The 16366-nt window shown below is 34.2% G+C and overlaps 2 protein-coding genes across 2 annotated transcripts in view; one reads left to right on the forward strand and one right to left on the reverse strand.

Annotated features, from left to right (window-relative positions):
• The window catches only part of aak1b (AP2 associated kinase 1b), a 91781-nt gene that overhangs the window by 44235 nt on the left and 31180 nt on the right, over positions 1 to 16366 (reverse strand). The gene's annotated exons all lie outside the window — the stretch shown is intronic.
• Positions 1458 to 13026, forward strand: anxa4 (annexin A4). The gene is made up of 13 exons (XM_048181017.1): positions 1458 to 1614; positions 3032 to 3086; positions 4082 to 4169; positions 5582 to 5676; positions 9018 to 9131; positions 10343 to 10433; positions 10554 to 10633; positions 10818 to 10874; positions 11596 to 11689; positions 12196 to 12291; positions 12379 to 12437; positions 12518 to 12640; positions 12733 to 13026. The coding sequence occupies exons 2-13, from the start codon at positions 3078 to 3080 to the stop codon at positions 12790 to 12792; spliced, it is 966 nt and encodes a 321-aa protein (XP_048036974.1). The 5' UTR covers positions 1458 to 1614; positions 3032 to 3077; the 3' UTR covers positions 12793 to 13026.

A 16366-nucleotide genomic window follows, 5' to 3' on the forward strand; every position in this document is an offset into this window, starting at 1 on the left:
AGACTCGCTTGTTGGCCTAAAGTGAGTTATGAGGAACATGCAATTTGAAACTTTAAATAACAGTGAACTAATAATTATGAAAGTGTCAAATGTCTGTGCAGTGAAAAAAAAAAGAAGTAATCTCTTGCAGTTTTACAATCAAGCATGTGACTGCCAGCCATGGTCTTAAGGGTAACATGTAATTCAAAACTAATTTAAAATTGTGTAACCACTTCCATGAAGATAAAAGTGGAAGGAGAAGTTCGGCAGAATAATCAATTTAAATGATTAGTTCACTTTCAAATAAAATTTTCCTGATAATTTACTCACCGCCATGTCATCCAAGATGTTCATGTCTTTCGTTTTTGATGAAAACGTTCCAGGATTATTCTCCTTATAGTGGACTTCAATGGCCTCCAAACGGTTGAAGGTCAAAATTACAATTTCAGTGCAGCTTCAAAGGGCTTTAAACGATACCAGACAAGGAATAAGGGTCTTATCTAGCGAAACGATCGGTCATTTTCGAAACATTTTCGGTCATTTTGCTTCCGCCAAAACTGCACTTTCGTAATCTTCAAAAAGATTTTGCTGTATGTCCTACATGTTCCCTATTCTACTTATAGAAAAAACTGAACTGGCGTTGCGTTCGTTCCGTACGTTGAATAGGGAAGGTGTAGGACATTTTTTGAAGAATGCAGTTTTGGCGGAAGCACTTGGAAGGTGATCATTTGTTTATATAAAGCATATACAGTTGTATTTTTTTTTTTTTTTTTCGAAAATGACCAATGGTTTCTCTAGATAAGACCCTTATTCCTCGTCTGGTATTGTTTAAAGCCCTTTGAAGCTGCAATGAAACTGTAATTTTGACCTTTAACCGTTTGGAGGCCATTGAAGTCCACTTTAAGGAGAATAATCCTGGAATGTTTTCATCAAAAACCTTAATTTCTTTTTGACTGAAGAAAGAAAGACATGGACATCTTGGATGAGATGGGGCTGAGTAAATTATCAGGAAAAATTTTTTTTAAAGTGAAATAATCCTTTAATATAATCTCAAGAAAAAATTCCCAATTTGTACCAAGAGGGGGTGCTATAATTTAAAATTCTATGAAAGAGACTTGACATTGACGCTTGCATACACGTTAATTACAATTAAGTACTTATTTTCTGCAATATGTAATATCTATGGCTGCTTTCTAAGGGCGTCTATCCAAGATGACAACTTTGCATCGTGCAAAACAATTTTGAACATAAAAAATAAAACCTGAGCGACTTTACCACAAAGTTTACAACAAACCGCAATAAAAGACACTTTTGACTTGTTTATATTGGCTAGCTGAGACATTTGACAGAGTTCAAAAGCTTCAGTAAGCACATCATATGTGTGTGGAAATCACTGAGTCAACAAGCGAGTCCCACAGCACACTGTTCCTCGGGTTATGAACCGTTCAATCATTCATCTCAACGTAAAATAAAGAGGAGGGGCTGTAAAAGAGGAACTGTAACACGACTCAAAGCAGCTCACACAAGCCAACACCCACTAAAGTTGGGAACAAAACTCAGAAAGTTTCCCGCAGATCTCAACATCCATTCAGAGTAAGGGTGTCGCGCATCTCTTTGAATCCAGAGCTTCAGCAGGTAAGAAACATTAAACTCACACCTGCTTCAATAGAAAACTTTCATCGCTTTCATGTTATCCGCGTCTCTTTCTGGTCTGTAACGAACGCTCATAGACGTTCATTTTCTCATTTAATAGGCGAACAGAAATAATGTTATGGAAATAAAAAATTTCGTGAATTGAAGCTTGTTCGTAAAATGAAGTGTTCACCTAACGTTTTTGCGACAGCTCTGAACGCCCATATTCCGTCACGTGACTTTACAGCTAAACATGAAATGGCTTTCATTAAAAATACAATGAGTCATATGGCTTTGCATGGCAAATAAAATAGACCACATGTTTTACAAATACATGACAATGACCTAGATCTGCAGTCCCACAAGAAAGAAAGAGAAAAAACTGATTTAACTCAAACAATTCTCATCTAATCTTCTGAGTTTTCCTGTGTCAAAAGTTGCTGTGTTTCTGTATTAATTTCCTCAGATGAATCTTATTTGGTTGATAATTAAATAAATCATAACTTACAACTGAGCTATCTTCTGAGCAATAACATTTTCCTCTGGGCATTAATTTGAAGATTAGGCTACATATGTTGAGATGTCTCAGTAAGGGCTAAATCTTTAATATGAAACTGAAATATATTGGGAATGTCAATGAATTCATCTCTGATGCTGGGACTCCAAATCAAAAGAGGTTTCTGAATCGTGATTAGGTTCCACTGCATGAGTAAAATATAGTATATGCCCTTTGAAAGAAAGCATGTTGTATGAAAAGAATAAATTATTAAAAGATCTTTGAATGATGCATTATATAGTCATGGGGCCCCTGTCAATGACAGAATACAATAGGGTGAAACTGAAAGACGGTCAGATGTTTCTGTGTTTTAAATGGGGTCTTTTGTGGGGTTAGAAAAGGTTGCAAGTTGATTGTTTGAATGGGAAACTGATACAGAGCAGAAGGCTGTTAATTACCGGTTGAGCCTCTTCTGTTTAATGAGCTGAATAGTAAAGTGGAAACCATTTTGTTAGTGGCATCCAAAGTTGTTATTTATTTAACAGTCTCATTAACCCCGTTATTAAGAGCTCAGTCCTACTTATTAAATTTCACGGTTACAAAAACCCAAACAGACTGAGAAGGGTTTCCCAAAAAGCATTCTAAGTCTAAATAGATCGCCGTCAGAAACCATTGGCACAAACTGCTTTTCATTATTCTAGCAAAAATATCACAGACTTTGTCCGGTATATACTGTATGTGTCAAAATAAACTTTTTTTTGCTTTGTCAATGTTTCAAAGACATATATTATATATGTATAAAGTAAAATGTATTATAACAAACCACTTTTGCATTTCAACAGTGTAAAAATGTATTTGTGTTTTACATGCATGGTTGCCCTAATGACTCCATATTTATTGCTTTTTTTTATTTCTTGCCTTTAGTGTTCTCATCTCTTCATCTCCAGATTGAAACCTTTCCTCCATCACAATGGCAGCGGTAAGAAAAGTATTTTGAATGTAAAGAGAGTTTTTTTTTTTTTTACTTTTCTCATATGAGCAGTTATAAAAAGACACTGTTACCATCATCTTGCGATTTACCATTTGCATGAGCATGTCTAAAACATGTTAATTCATGCTTCTAGATAATTCGAAGGCAGTTTATTTTATATCAGATATTTGTAGTCAAATAAAAGTTGCTTTCTCTCATTCATTCTCATTTTCCTTTGCCAGTCAAAATTCTGGATCTTGTAAACCTTTTGATTTAAAGGCTTAAATGCTTCAAATTAGGTTTGTAGACAAATAGAAATTGTGTGAATTTTCTCAAATATTGATTGTTATAGTGGAATATTAGTTGTGGAAAATCATCACAATAGAAATTTTTTTTATAAGAAATTATTACTTTTAGTCTGTAAGGATGCATTCAATTTGTCAACAGTGACAGTAAAGATATTTATCATTTTACAAAAGATTTCTATTTCAAATAAATGCTGTTCTTTTGAACTTTCTATTCATCAAAAGATCCTGAAAAAAAATGATCATGATTTCCAAATAAAATTAAACAGCTCAACTATTTTCAACATTGAGCAGCAAATCAGTATATTAGAATGATTTCTGAAGGATCATGTGACACTGAAGAAAGACTGGAGTAATGATGATGAAAATTCAGCTTTGCATCACAAGAATAAATTATATTTTAAATATATATTAACATAGAAAACAGTTATTTGAAATTGTAATAATATTTCACAATATTACCCTTTTTACTGTATTTTTTTATCAAATAAATGCAGCCTTGGTGAGCAGAAGAGTCTTAACAGCATTAAAACCTTTGAATAGTAGTGTATGTGCCCAAGAGTGATGCTCTAAATTAAATTTTTCACACTTAGGATGTGTTTTACCTTTGACACAATCTGATCTTAAAAATATGCTAGGTGTCAAGCAGCCCTGTGACAGCAACTCTAAACTTATCTGTTATCTCTTCTTTTGCTGTAGTTGGGCAACCGTGGAACCGTGACTGAGGCATCAGGCTTCAAGCCAGAGGAAGATGCCCAAAAAATCTATGGTGCTATGAAAGGAGCTGGTAAGTGATCAGACAAATCAGAAGCGGACTTCGAGATGAGCGCATTTACATGATTACATTTTCTGCCCATTTGAATAAAATGAGAATCATCACCCGGATGCATTTTAAATCATGTCTAAGCATTCATTTCTCATTTAAGGATCTTAACAGTCAGATCAGAGAACAAAATCTCTCTTCATTTCCAGTTAAAACTGCAAGCTGTAATCAGCACTGACACCTGTGGCTCAGTTGGGCTTTGATCCAAAAAAAAAAATAAAAATCTCTGGCATTTGTCCTGTAACCGAAAAGGTGTTTCCTCATTGGTGTAGACTAGAGCTTGGCAAGATGTTGAGAATGCAGATTTCTAGTTTAACTGACTTCAGCTGATTTTAGCGTGACGTGAATTACAAAACACAACTCACACTGCTGCTGTTAGACACAGACTCACTTGTTGGCCTAAAGTGAGTTATGAGGAACATGCAATTTGCTACTTTAAATAACAGTGAACTTATAATTCTGAAAGTGTCAAAAATGTCTGAGCAGTGAAAAAGTTTTACAATCAACCATGTGACTGCCAGCCTGTGGCCTTAAGGGTAACATGTAATTCGATACCTTAAATAACAATGTGCTTGTAATTCCAAAAGGTTAAAAAAAATGTATATGCAGAAATGAAAATTGTGTAATCACTTCCATGGAACATAAAAGTGAAAGAATTTCTGCAGAATAAACAATTTAATGTACCACAAAAAATATTTTATATATGTTTGCCAACTTTGCTAATAATAAGAAATGTTTCTTGAGCAGATATACAAGTTAGTAAGATTTTAGTGAAAAAATTTAAAGAAATGAATTCCTTTATTCAGTAAGGGCACATTAAATTGATCAAATATGACAGTAAAAACATTTACAATGTTAGAAACGATTTCAAAAATGCTTTTGAACTTTCAGTTCATTCTATTCTTATTCAGCACTACTGTTTAATAATAATAAGAAATGTTTCTTGAGCAGCAAATCAGCATATTAGAATCTCTGAAGGATCATGTGACACTGAAGACTGGAGTAATGATGCTGAAAATTCAGATTTGCATTGCAGGAATAAATTACATTTTAAAATATATTCAAATATAAAAGTTGTTTTAAATGGTAATAATATTTCAAAATCTTACTGTATTTTAATAAATAAATACAGTTTTGGTGAGCATAAGACACTTAAAAAATGCAACATTATTTATTATGTATGTAATAATTATTATGTAATTTATTTTATATATATTTAATAGCACATTTAAAAGCACAATATCTATTATCAGTGTGTTTTGGTAAAGATGACAAACAGTGAAAAGGATGCAGCTTATGCTGATAATCTCAAAATGATTGAATAATTGATTTTAAATTTCATTTTTCATTAACTACTTAAAATGAATTACTTTCAGGGACCAACGAGGCGACTATCATCGAGATCCTCGCTCATCGCACTATTGCACAAAGGATAAAAATCAAGGAAGCTTTCAAACAGAGTGTGGGAAAGGTAACATACTCCATACTTTACCTTTTGCCTCACTAACAGCTGTCATTCTCTTATTTTTCAATGGGCTTTACGACACATGAACAAACAGGAAAACAGGTCGCATCCGCTTGTCGGAGAAAGTGTAGTACAAACTGACAGCGATATCTATGGAATTTTAAAGTCCCCCTATAGTCAACAACTTTAGCCCTTAAAACTCATCTTTGATCACCAAAATTACATATTTAAACATTAATTTCTTCATGCCTTAAAATAGCTTGAATGTAACTCTACACCCTTGCTTCAATTAGTAGACACGGATCTATGAATATGCTAATTAGCCCCGCCTCAACTCAGAGATCCACTTTGTCAACTTACTGAGGTAAACTCTGCAAAATGGTATCAGTTTTTACAACGTCGGTCTCATAACGGTAATTAATATGATTAGCCTTTTGCTTGACTATGTTATCAAACAGCTAATAATGTGTGTGCTAATGTTACACAAACCCGTTCCCATTCGCGAGTCAGACAGCTGCCTTCTAACAATCAGTATCCTTAGAAATGCTTTGAATAACTCAGAATGTCAGTGAACAATGGCATATAGCTCATCATTAAAAAATCTATCGATTTTTCATATCACCAGAAAAATATAACCATCTCTTGAGACTCTCCTGCTTCAGATCAGTCATAGTTAATGAAATGCACGCCGGCACATTGATTTGATTGGTTACAAGGTAGTTTGTTACTTCAGAAACACCAGCGATTTCAGTCTTTAGATCACTACAGTTTTAAAGAGAAAATACTCAGCAATGCTGTTGACTTATGGATTTGCACATGGTTTGTCTTAAAAACACCACATAGACATATAAACAACATTAAAAACTTGATTTTCACCACGGGTAACTTTAAGGAAACCATGCAGCTAACCTAGCTTGTTCATTTTTATTGTTGGCTTTTTATTCAGTTTTAATATCTGAATGTTATTGAGAAGAAGAAAAATGAAAAAAATAAACTTTTAGATATGAATCTGCATATGTGATGGACATCGGTTATGCTTATCTTTGGTAGCCTCTTTGAAGGCATCTTGAGTAAAACAGCTCTATATTTAACAAAGCACATAGAGGTGCATCTCAGTAAATTAGAATATCATGAAAGTTTTTTTTTTTTTTTCTGTAATTTAATTCAAAAAGTAAAACTTAAATATATTCTAGATTTGTTAGACATAAAGTAAAATATTTCCAGACTTTTTTTGTTTTCATTTTGATAATTACAGCTTGCTGCTCATCAAAATAAAAATAAAAATTGTATCTCAAATTATTAGAATATTTAATTTCAAATTCTATTAAATTACCATTCTCAGAGTATAAATACTGAGTTTAGGTCAGTAATCTCAACAGCAGTCATGGGGAAGTCAAAAAAACTTCAAAAGGAGTGGACTGAAGCTGGAGTCAGTGCATCAAGAGCCACCACACACAGATGTCTTCAGGAAATTGGCTACAGCTGTCACATTCCACTTACCAAGTCACTTCTGAACCAAAGACAACATCAGAAGCGTCTTACCTGGGCTAAGGAGAAGAAGAACTGGACTGTTGCTCAGTGGTCCAAAGTCCTCTTTTCAGATGAAAGTAAATTTTGCATTTCATTTGGAAATCAAGGTCCCAGAGTCTGGAGGAAGAGTGGAGAGGCACAGAAACCATGTTGCTTGAAGTCCAGTGTGAAGTTTCCACAGTCAGTGATGATTTGGGCTGCCATGTCATCTTCTGGTGTTGGTCCACTGTGTTTTCTGAAGTCCACAGTCAACGCAGCCATCTACCAGAAAATTTTAGAGCACTTCATGCTTCTGACAAGCTTATGGAGATGCTGATTTCATTTTCCAGCAGGATTTGGCACCTGCCCACACTGCCAACGGTACCAAATGCTGGTTCAATGACCATGGTGTTACTGTGCTTGATTGGCCAGCAAACTTGCCTGACCTGAACCCCATAGAGAATCTCTGGCGCATTGTCAAGAGGAAGATGAGAGACACCAGACCCAACAATGCTGATGACCTGAAGGCCGCTATCAAAGCAACCTGGGTTTCTGAGCAGTGCCACAGGCTGATCGCCTCCATGCCACGCCTCATTGATGCAGTAATTCATGCAAAAGGAGGCCCAACCAAGTATTGAGTGCATACTTTTCAGAAGCCTGACATTTCTGTTTAAAATATTCTAATTTATTGAGATGAATTGGTGGGTTTTTGTTAAATGTGAGCCAAAATCATCACAATTAAAAGAACCAAAGATTTAAAGTACTTCAGTCTGTGTGCACTGAATTGATTTAATACACGAGTTCCACAATTTGAGTTGAATTACTGAAATAAATGAACTTTTCCACAACATTCTAATTTATTGAGATGCACCTGTACAAAAGACCTGAACTGAAAGCAATGCAACGTGTTTTAGAGAAAAAGTTTGTTGCGCGTAAGACCTATAGTGACCTAGCATTGACAGATCTCACTATGGACCAAAACAGCACATTTTCTTGGCCAAAATTAGGGAAGCTTGTTGTTCTCATCTTATCTTTGCGGAAGGTCCTAATGGCAGGGACAGTGTGAGCAGCCATCAGGCTATATTTACATTAAACGTGGTTCACAAAGTGATTAGATAACCGTGTTGACATTTCTTGATGATTCTGTAGCCAGTATGAAGACAGACAAAACAGAGTATGTGTCACTGATAACAGATGCTGTTGACCGACTTCAATCATTAACTCTTCATGTCAATATACACACTGAGCGAACAGAGAATCTATGCAGTTTACAAACGGTGTCTTTCAGGAGACATCCCTGCTTTATGACTGTTATTATCATAACAGAGTATAAAGCATGCCACATTGACTTTTATTGTACTTCCTGGTTGTTGCCTTCTATTAATCTGTAAACCTGTCTGTAACTCTGTAAGCCGGTCAATGATATGAGAATCGGTGAAAGTCACAGGCAGGTCTTGATGCTTTATGTTAATGGAAACTTTGAGTGACTAAAACGCTCTTTGTAGAGCAAGAAAGTGTGAGTCATGGCGGGGGAAGTTCTGGACAGCGTTCAGGACGATCCCGTGGACACCGCATGCCTTCCCCACCCAGCTCCCTCTGTTGCAGATATTACAGCTCTGGGCTGTTGTCTCATCAAAACACTATTTCCCAACACCAAATCCATTTGTTTAATTTTCCTTCTGTGATGTAAGATTTGTAACTGTGTGGAAATGAATCTTAAAGTATGAATGAATGTATCTAAGAAGAAATGTTTTAAGTTTTTCTGCACAGTGGAATTTAGAAAAGCAAACAGTGTTTTTACACGTGGTAAATAACAGTATATTTTTATCCCCATTCAGGAACTGCTTGACTGCTTGAAGTCAGAGCTAACTGGAAACTTTGAGAAGGTTGTGGTCGGCTTGATGATGCCCGGCCCAGTGTACGACGCATATGAGCTGAGAAACGCTATCAAGGTTAGTGAGGATAGAAAATGCTAAGAAAGCTCTCTGTTACAAAAAAAAAAAAAAAACCAGTTGTACTGTGCTTTATTTAAAATAAAAAAAGTGATCATTTTCTTTCTTTCTCTGTTTGGATACAAAAATGTTCTTGGGTAAAATCATTATGCAAACTGTTTTGCATGGTTATATGGGTTTTGGACATGTACCATGGTATTTGAAGTACATTGGTGCACTGAACGTAAATTATGTGGTACACCAATTTGTATGGAGATTACTAAAGTATGTTTTACAACAAAATACTATTTTAGTCTTTCTACTTCAAAATTTCATGTTTAATTCAATGTGTTATGTGCCGTTTCTTTGAAACAATTTTCACTCAGAAATTACTAGTAAATTTCACAAATAATTACAAAGTAAATCCTACACAATTTTTTTCAGTGTAGTTTTTTTAGTACAGTTTTTTTAGTACAGTACATTTTTTTTAATATAATCTTTTTATATTGTTTTAAGCTATTTATCAAGTCACAAATCAGAATCATTGCAATCTTGTTGACCTTCATATATAATATAATCGATAATCTCTCTCTCTCTCTATATATATATATATATATATATATATATATAATTTATTTATGATTATAATAAAATATAATCATATTTTTATTTCATATTGTTTTGTTATTACATATTTAGATTTTATATTAATTTGATATATCTTTATAACTGCTTTTCATTTCATACGTAAACATTTTATTTTATTTTGTATTGTTTTAATATATTGAAGAAGTCACAATAATTGGAATTGATTGCAATTATGGTGACCTTCATATTTACATACAAAATAAATTAAATAAATTAATATAATAAATAAAATATATTGTTTTTATTTTTACTTATTTACTTTTTTATTTTATATTGTTTTAAGCTATTGAAATTCACAAAAATCTGAATTGATAGCAGTCTTCTTTGAAAACATCTTGAAAACATTCATTTCTATAATTTGTCCACAAGCTAATTATACTCAGGGCAACATTATATTTTTGGCAACATAACAGGAAACACAGATCACCTGACTTGTGGCACAGATATTAATGGTAATAGGCATAATATCAACTTTCCTCTTCATCTTATTCAGCAATATTCCATATGAACTTATCCTGTGTATCGATGGCTTTAGGTGAATTAGGAAGAATGATGCTTCATTTTCTTTTCTTCCCTGTGTCCAGGGTGCAGGGACAGAGGAGGCTTGTCTCATTGACATCCTGGCCTCAAGATCCAATTCTGAGATTAAAGAAATCATTGCTACTTACAAGAGAGGTACATGCTAACACTCATGGATGTAAACTGACAGTCTTTTGCGTTATGAAACTCATATTGTGAAAATATGCAGTTCTTCCCATTACATTTTCATTCACTTTTCTTATATCGTAATCACAGAACATGGCAAGAATCTTGAGGACGATGTCTGCGGAGACACGTCTGGAATGTTCCAGAGGGTCTTGGTGTCTTTACTCTCGGTAAATAAACAAACTGTCTGTATTGTCTTATTTGTGAAGAAGATTCTTTGATGCCTTCACTCATCAGCCCTTTTGTTTGCCATGCAAACCTTCGCTGTCCACAGTGTCCGGCCGGGGCAGGTGTGACCCCTGATGGTTTGTCATGCTGGATTTATAGATATTGTCTTTTCTGCTTTGCCTGCAGGCTGGGCGTGACGAGAGCTCCAAGGTGGATGAGGCTCAGGCTGTCCAAGATGCAAAGGTGAGGATTTTGGCATGGTTCGCTGTAGCTTTTTGCCTAATAAGCACATGTTCGATTTTTGTGGTGTAATGGGTTCTACGTGTGTGTGTGTGTGTGTGTGTGTGTGTGTATGTGTGTATGTATATATATATATATATATATATATATATATATATATATAGGGTGAATTCAGGTTGACTGGGACAATTTTTGCCATTAAAATGACTGGGAAAAAGTGTCCCAAGAATCATCCTGAATTCCTGATTTCGGTTCCTTAATTGTTTCATTAACACATTTTTATATTCTCTTTGAAATATGTGACCCTGGACCACAAAACCAGTCATAAGATTTGATTTATTGAATTATTTTTGATTCACCAAACGATTCATTCATTTGTTCAGACTGATTCAGTTGATTCAGTAACGGTCAAAAGTGTTCTTGTGCTGCCTTTCCTTAAAATATACATTGCTTGCTTTGATATTTTATCTAACGCAGTGACATAGTTAAATTTTTTTGTATGTGGCTGAGGTGTGCAAATACTTCGAATGAATGAGGCCTCTGTATATTCTCTGCATTTACAATTATTCATGGATGTGTTTCTGTACATATATTTAGTGTCAGCGACCTGCTTTTTATTGTGTGGGGTTCAGCCTTAGACACACAACAGTTATGATGATGTTCATTAATCATTAACAATAAGAGGAAATAACTGAGGTAAAGATCTCTATTGCTTATCCATTAGGACATCTACGAGGCTGGCGAAGCTCGTTGGGGAACGGATGAGGTCAAGTTCCTCACTGTGCTATGTGTGAGAAACAGAAATCACTTACTCCGAGGTATGGTGCTACCAGATAATAGCAGCAATCCTCCTTCCCAGTTATGTGATCGCTCTTATGTAACCTTAGAAAGCTGCATGGGGAAATGACCCTGGAACAATGAACTAGTCTCATTACTTCCACCTTGTGGTGACTGGATGTAAAAAAAAAGTTGTTCAGAATGGACATGGGTCTGCTTCTCATACTGTTCATTTAAATTATGTGAACTACAGTGTTGTTTTAGTATTTAGTATCATATTTTGCAATAATGACAAGCAAAATGTACATTATTTGTCATTTTTATCTGAATTAACTAATTATTTTATTGAAATATTCAAAATGACTGTTTATTTCTATGATAACTAGATGCTGCTCATTGAATTGAACATGCAAAATTGTGAGGCCAGTACTATTGTTTGAAACATTTAGCATTACATATTGTTTCAAATTCACACAAAACTTCTATACATACTCTGCAGTAAGCAGTATTACATCCCACACTTTCTCAAGCACTGCTCTTTTCCCAGTGTTTCAGGAGTATCAGAAGATTTCTGGACGGGACATTGAAGACAGCATAAAGAGAGAGATGTCCGGCTCCCTGGAGGACGCGTTTCTGGCAATAGGTCAGTCGTGATTATTGCAATATTTCAGTCATTTTTACATTTTCAATTGCCTACTTGGATATATAATGCATATACTAACCTTTGCAGTGAAATGCCTAAAAAACAAGCCCGCGTTTTTTGCTGAAAGACTCTACAAGTCAATGAAGGTAAATGAAAACACATTTGCACATGTTAGGGATATGACTAATACCAAAAGTCATAATATCTCTTGTTTCTGCACTCTCAGGGTTTAGGCACCACTGATAGCGTGCTGATCAGGATCATGGTGGCTCGTGCCGAGATCGATATGCTGGACATCAAAGCAGAGTTCCTAAAGATGTATGGAAAGACCCTTCACTCCTTTATAAAGGTGGGACACTGAGGACATTTAACTAAACACAATCTTCAAAAGCCATTGACAAAACATTACAATTACTTTAAAACAATCCATTTGTTTTCCAGGGTGACACATCGGGCGATTACCGTAAGATCCTGCTGGAGCTGTGCGGAGGGGAAAAGTAACACATCAGGCGCGTTCATCAGCGTGAAACGCTCTCTCTCACGCCAGCCCTCAGCATTTCAAACACATTCCTTGTTTGTAATACGAATTAAAACCAAACAGTGATGTTTTAAATGAGATTCGTGATTTTTTTTGTTTGTTTGTTTGTTTGTTTATTGCCTTGGGATTTATGGGAGTCCTTTATAGATTGGCACATCTTAGAGTTTGTCAAATAAATAAAAGAAAAGAACAGCCCACATTGACTGTATTGATCTTTTGTTGTCTCGCTGGATATTTTTTTTAATCTCGGCTCTTTCATTGAGGTCCATTTGTTTAATTACTCTGAGTATAATTTGTTTAATGTACACCAACAATGTATACCCGGTCCAATTATACTAATTGCTCATGGTTGTTTGCATAGGCATATGAAATCTCATATGAGACTTTATTTCTGTGTTTTTCTAGATTGTAGGTCTCACAGACTATGTTCCTCAATTTAATCAAGTGCAACATATGAATCACATGAGGCTTGGCACAATTGTTGAAAAAATGACAGACTAAAAGCAGTGTATTTACACTTTTACCACTAAGTGGCGCTGTGCACATATTTGTGTCATATTAAGTCACAAATGTAGATTGCTGTTTTAGTGGCTTAAAAATATATCAAACCATGTATTTTCTCATGAAACCTTGGGGAAAACACTTTCCACAAGTAGGGTACAAAATAGTTTGAAACTCATAAAAAAATATTTTTCATTTTCAATAAATGGTCACTCTGAAAATGTTGATTATCCACAAACAAAATATATAACATAATCTGTATTATTTTATTTTGGAGCAAAATATAATAAACTTTAACTGAAAAAAAAAAAAAAAAAAAAAAAACAACCCTAAACTTATTTTATTTCAGCTATTTGCCTAGGCAACATTTCTCATTTTCATTTAGTTTAACTTAATGCACTAAAATAAAAAAAACTAAAGCTGAAAAAGTAAATAATAAAACCTATATATACATATAAAAAAACTAATAAAAATTACAAAAACACTCAACAAAATTACTAAAACTTTAAATTTAAATTAAAACCGTAAATATAAAAATTAAAATCAATTCAAAATATTAATAAAAACTTTAATAGTATCATAATGATACTAAAAATAACACTGATTTGAATTCTGTTTAAACTTAGATTTTTTATTTTTCTAGCAATAAATACTAAGGGGCCATTTACAACACACAAATTCACGTTAAAGGGTTAGTTCACCCAAAAATGAAAATTCTGTCATTTATTACTCACCCTCATGTCGCTCCACACCTGTAAGACTTTCGTTCATCTTCAGAACACAAATGAAGATATTTTTGATAAAATCCGATGGCTCAGTGAAGCCTCAATTGACAGCAAGATAATGAACTCTTTCAATACCCAGAAAGGTACTAAAGACAGTTAAAACAGTTCTACACTGATTCACTACAGCGGTTCAACCTTAATGTTATGAAGCGACGAGAATATTTTTTGTGTGCCAAAAAAACGAAATAACTTTTCAACAAAATCTAATGATGGTCGATTTCAAAATACTGCTTTGAAGCTTTACGAATCTTTTGTTTCAAATCAGTGGTTCGGATCGCGTATCAAACTGCCAAATTCACATGAACTATTGAAATTGCGAAACACTTATGACGTAACAAAGCCTCGTTTGCTGAAATCATTTAACTTTGGCACTCCAAACGACTGATTCGAAACATAAGATCCGTAAAGCTTCAAAGCAGTGTTTTGAAATCGGCAATTACTAGATATTGTTGAAAAGTTCATTTGTTTTTTTGGCTCACAAAATGTATTCTCATCGCGGATTTCAAGAGATCTTAAAAAAGATCTTAATTTGTTTTCCGAAGATGAATGAAGGTCTTACTGGTTTGGAACGACATGAGGGTGAGTAATAAATTACATAATTTTCATTTTTGGGTAAACTAACCCTTTAAATTGTTAAATTAGCATTTTTGATTACACACTCTAAAAAATGCTGGGTTAAAAACAACCCAAGTTGGGTTGAAAATGGATAAACCCAGCGATTGGGTTGTTTTAACCCAGCGGTTGGGTTAAATGTTTGCCCAACATGCTGGGCAGTTTTATTTAAACCAACTATTGTTTAAAAATTACTATATGGCTGGCTTAAAATGAACCCAAAATAGCTGGTTTATTTTTAAAATTAAAAACCAGATGCAATTAGAGGCAACAATGATAGTCAAAAGGTGAACATTTATTAATAAGCAATTTAATAAATGTTTATTGTTTAATAATTATTCATTGAACATTAATAAATGTTCATTTCCAACATACTTTGGGTTAATTTTAATTAAGCAATACAGTAATTTTTAAACAATAGTTGAGTTAAATAAAACTACCCAGCAGGTTGGGCAAACATTTAACCCTACCGCTGGGTTAAAACAACCCAATTGCTGGGTTTGTCCATTTTTAACCCAACATTTTTTAGAGTGCACAGAGACAGTAACTATCAATTTCAAAAACTTTCGCACTTTCAAACAGCCCCTAAAATGACACTGATTTAAATACTATTTCAACTCTGATTTGTTATTTTTCTAGCAAAAAAATACTAAGGGAGTGTTTACATGACACTGTTTTCACCTAAAAATGGAAAAGTTTTATTGCATTTTGGCCGTTCATTTACACAGCGGTTTGGGGGCCTGAAAAAAAATCTTTTAAAAACGTGTTTCAAAGTGCAAGTTTTTGAAAACGATACCGTTATCATCTGCAAGTAAACTACAAAAATGTGAATTAGTGAAAACGGTGATGTCATGCATTTGCATATTACGTGTTTGCATATTACTTTACAAAGTGACATCGACAACTACTGGCCTGGCAGCAGAATACAGCAGTTTTAATCATTTTTGTGGATCCGTGTGAACGGAAATCATTTTGTTGATTGTACACAAAAAAAGCAAAGGAAAAATGTTTCCGCTTTTAGTACATCTTTGTCATGTAAACGTACCCTAAAACGAAAATGACAATTTAATGACTTGAAAATATGTTTTATTGTTTGTTTATTCATTTATCCTTTTTCTTGATTTGGTAGTTTGGTCATTTAAAATAAAAAAAATAAAAGTAATTGAAATAAGTTCATTTAAAATATCAGACTTGTGACAAAATTATGCAGCCAGTCCTATTGTATGATTTATATATTCCAATACCAGCTGAGAATATCAAGACCACTTTTTTGTAATATATTCATGAAAAGTGCCTGATACAGATAGATAATGCCAGCAAACAAATATCTGTGTGTGTGCGTCTTGAAAAATTCACTCTTAGATTTGAATTGGAGTCTCAGCCTTCAGTGTGTGTTTAGTCAAACCGTTATCTCAGTACAGAGTTAGAGCTTTTGTTCTACAGCAGCTCGTCTGGCCCTGCTGATGTGTTTGACAGTTTTTGTAGCATCACAGATGGACCAACATGGGAAGCAATTTCTTAGTCAAATGAAAGGCTTTGTTTATTGCCTGTTAAAGATGCTGCAGTGGAAGACGGTATCTCTGTCAGCCAGCGACGGTTTAAATTCCAGAAACAAAAAAAATCCTGACATGAACGGTTT

This window comes from Megalobrama amblycephala, linkage group LG2, assembly GCF_018812025.1.
Source record: "Megalobrama amblycephala isolate DHTTF-2021 linkage group LG2, ASM1881202v1, whole genome shotgun sequence".
In the NCBI taxonomy this organism is placed as follows: Eukaryota; Metazoa; Chordata; class Actinopteri; order Cypriniformes; family Xenocyprididae; genus Megalobrama; species Megalobrama amblycephala.

Bases quoted from the DNA above. Each gene is read 5' to 3' on its own strand.
- anxa4 (XM_048181017.1), top strand. The intron at 10,634-10,817 runs GTAAATAAACAA...CTTTGCCTGCAG, and splicing joins TCTTGGTGTCTTTACTCTCG to GCTGGGCGTGACGAGAGCTC. The intron at 10,875-11,595 runs GTGAGGATTTTG...CTTATCCATTAG, and splicing joins AGGCTGTCCAAGATGCAAAG to GACATCTACGAGGCTGGCGA.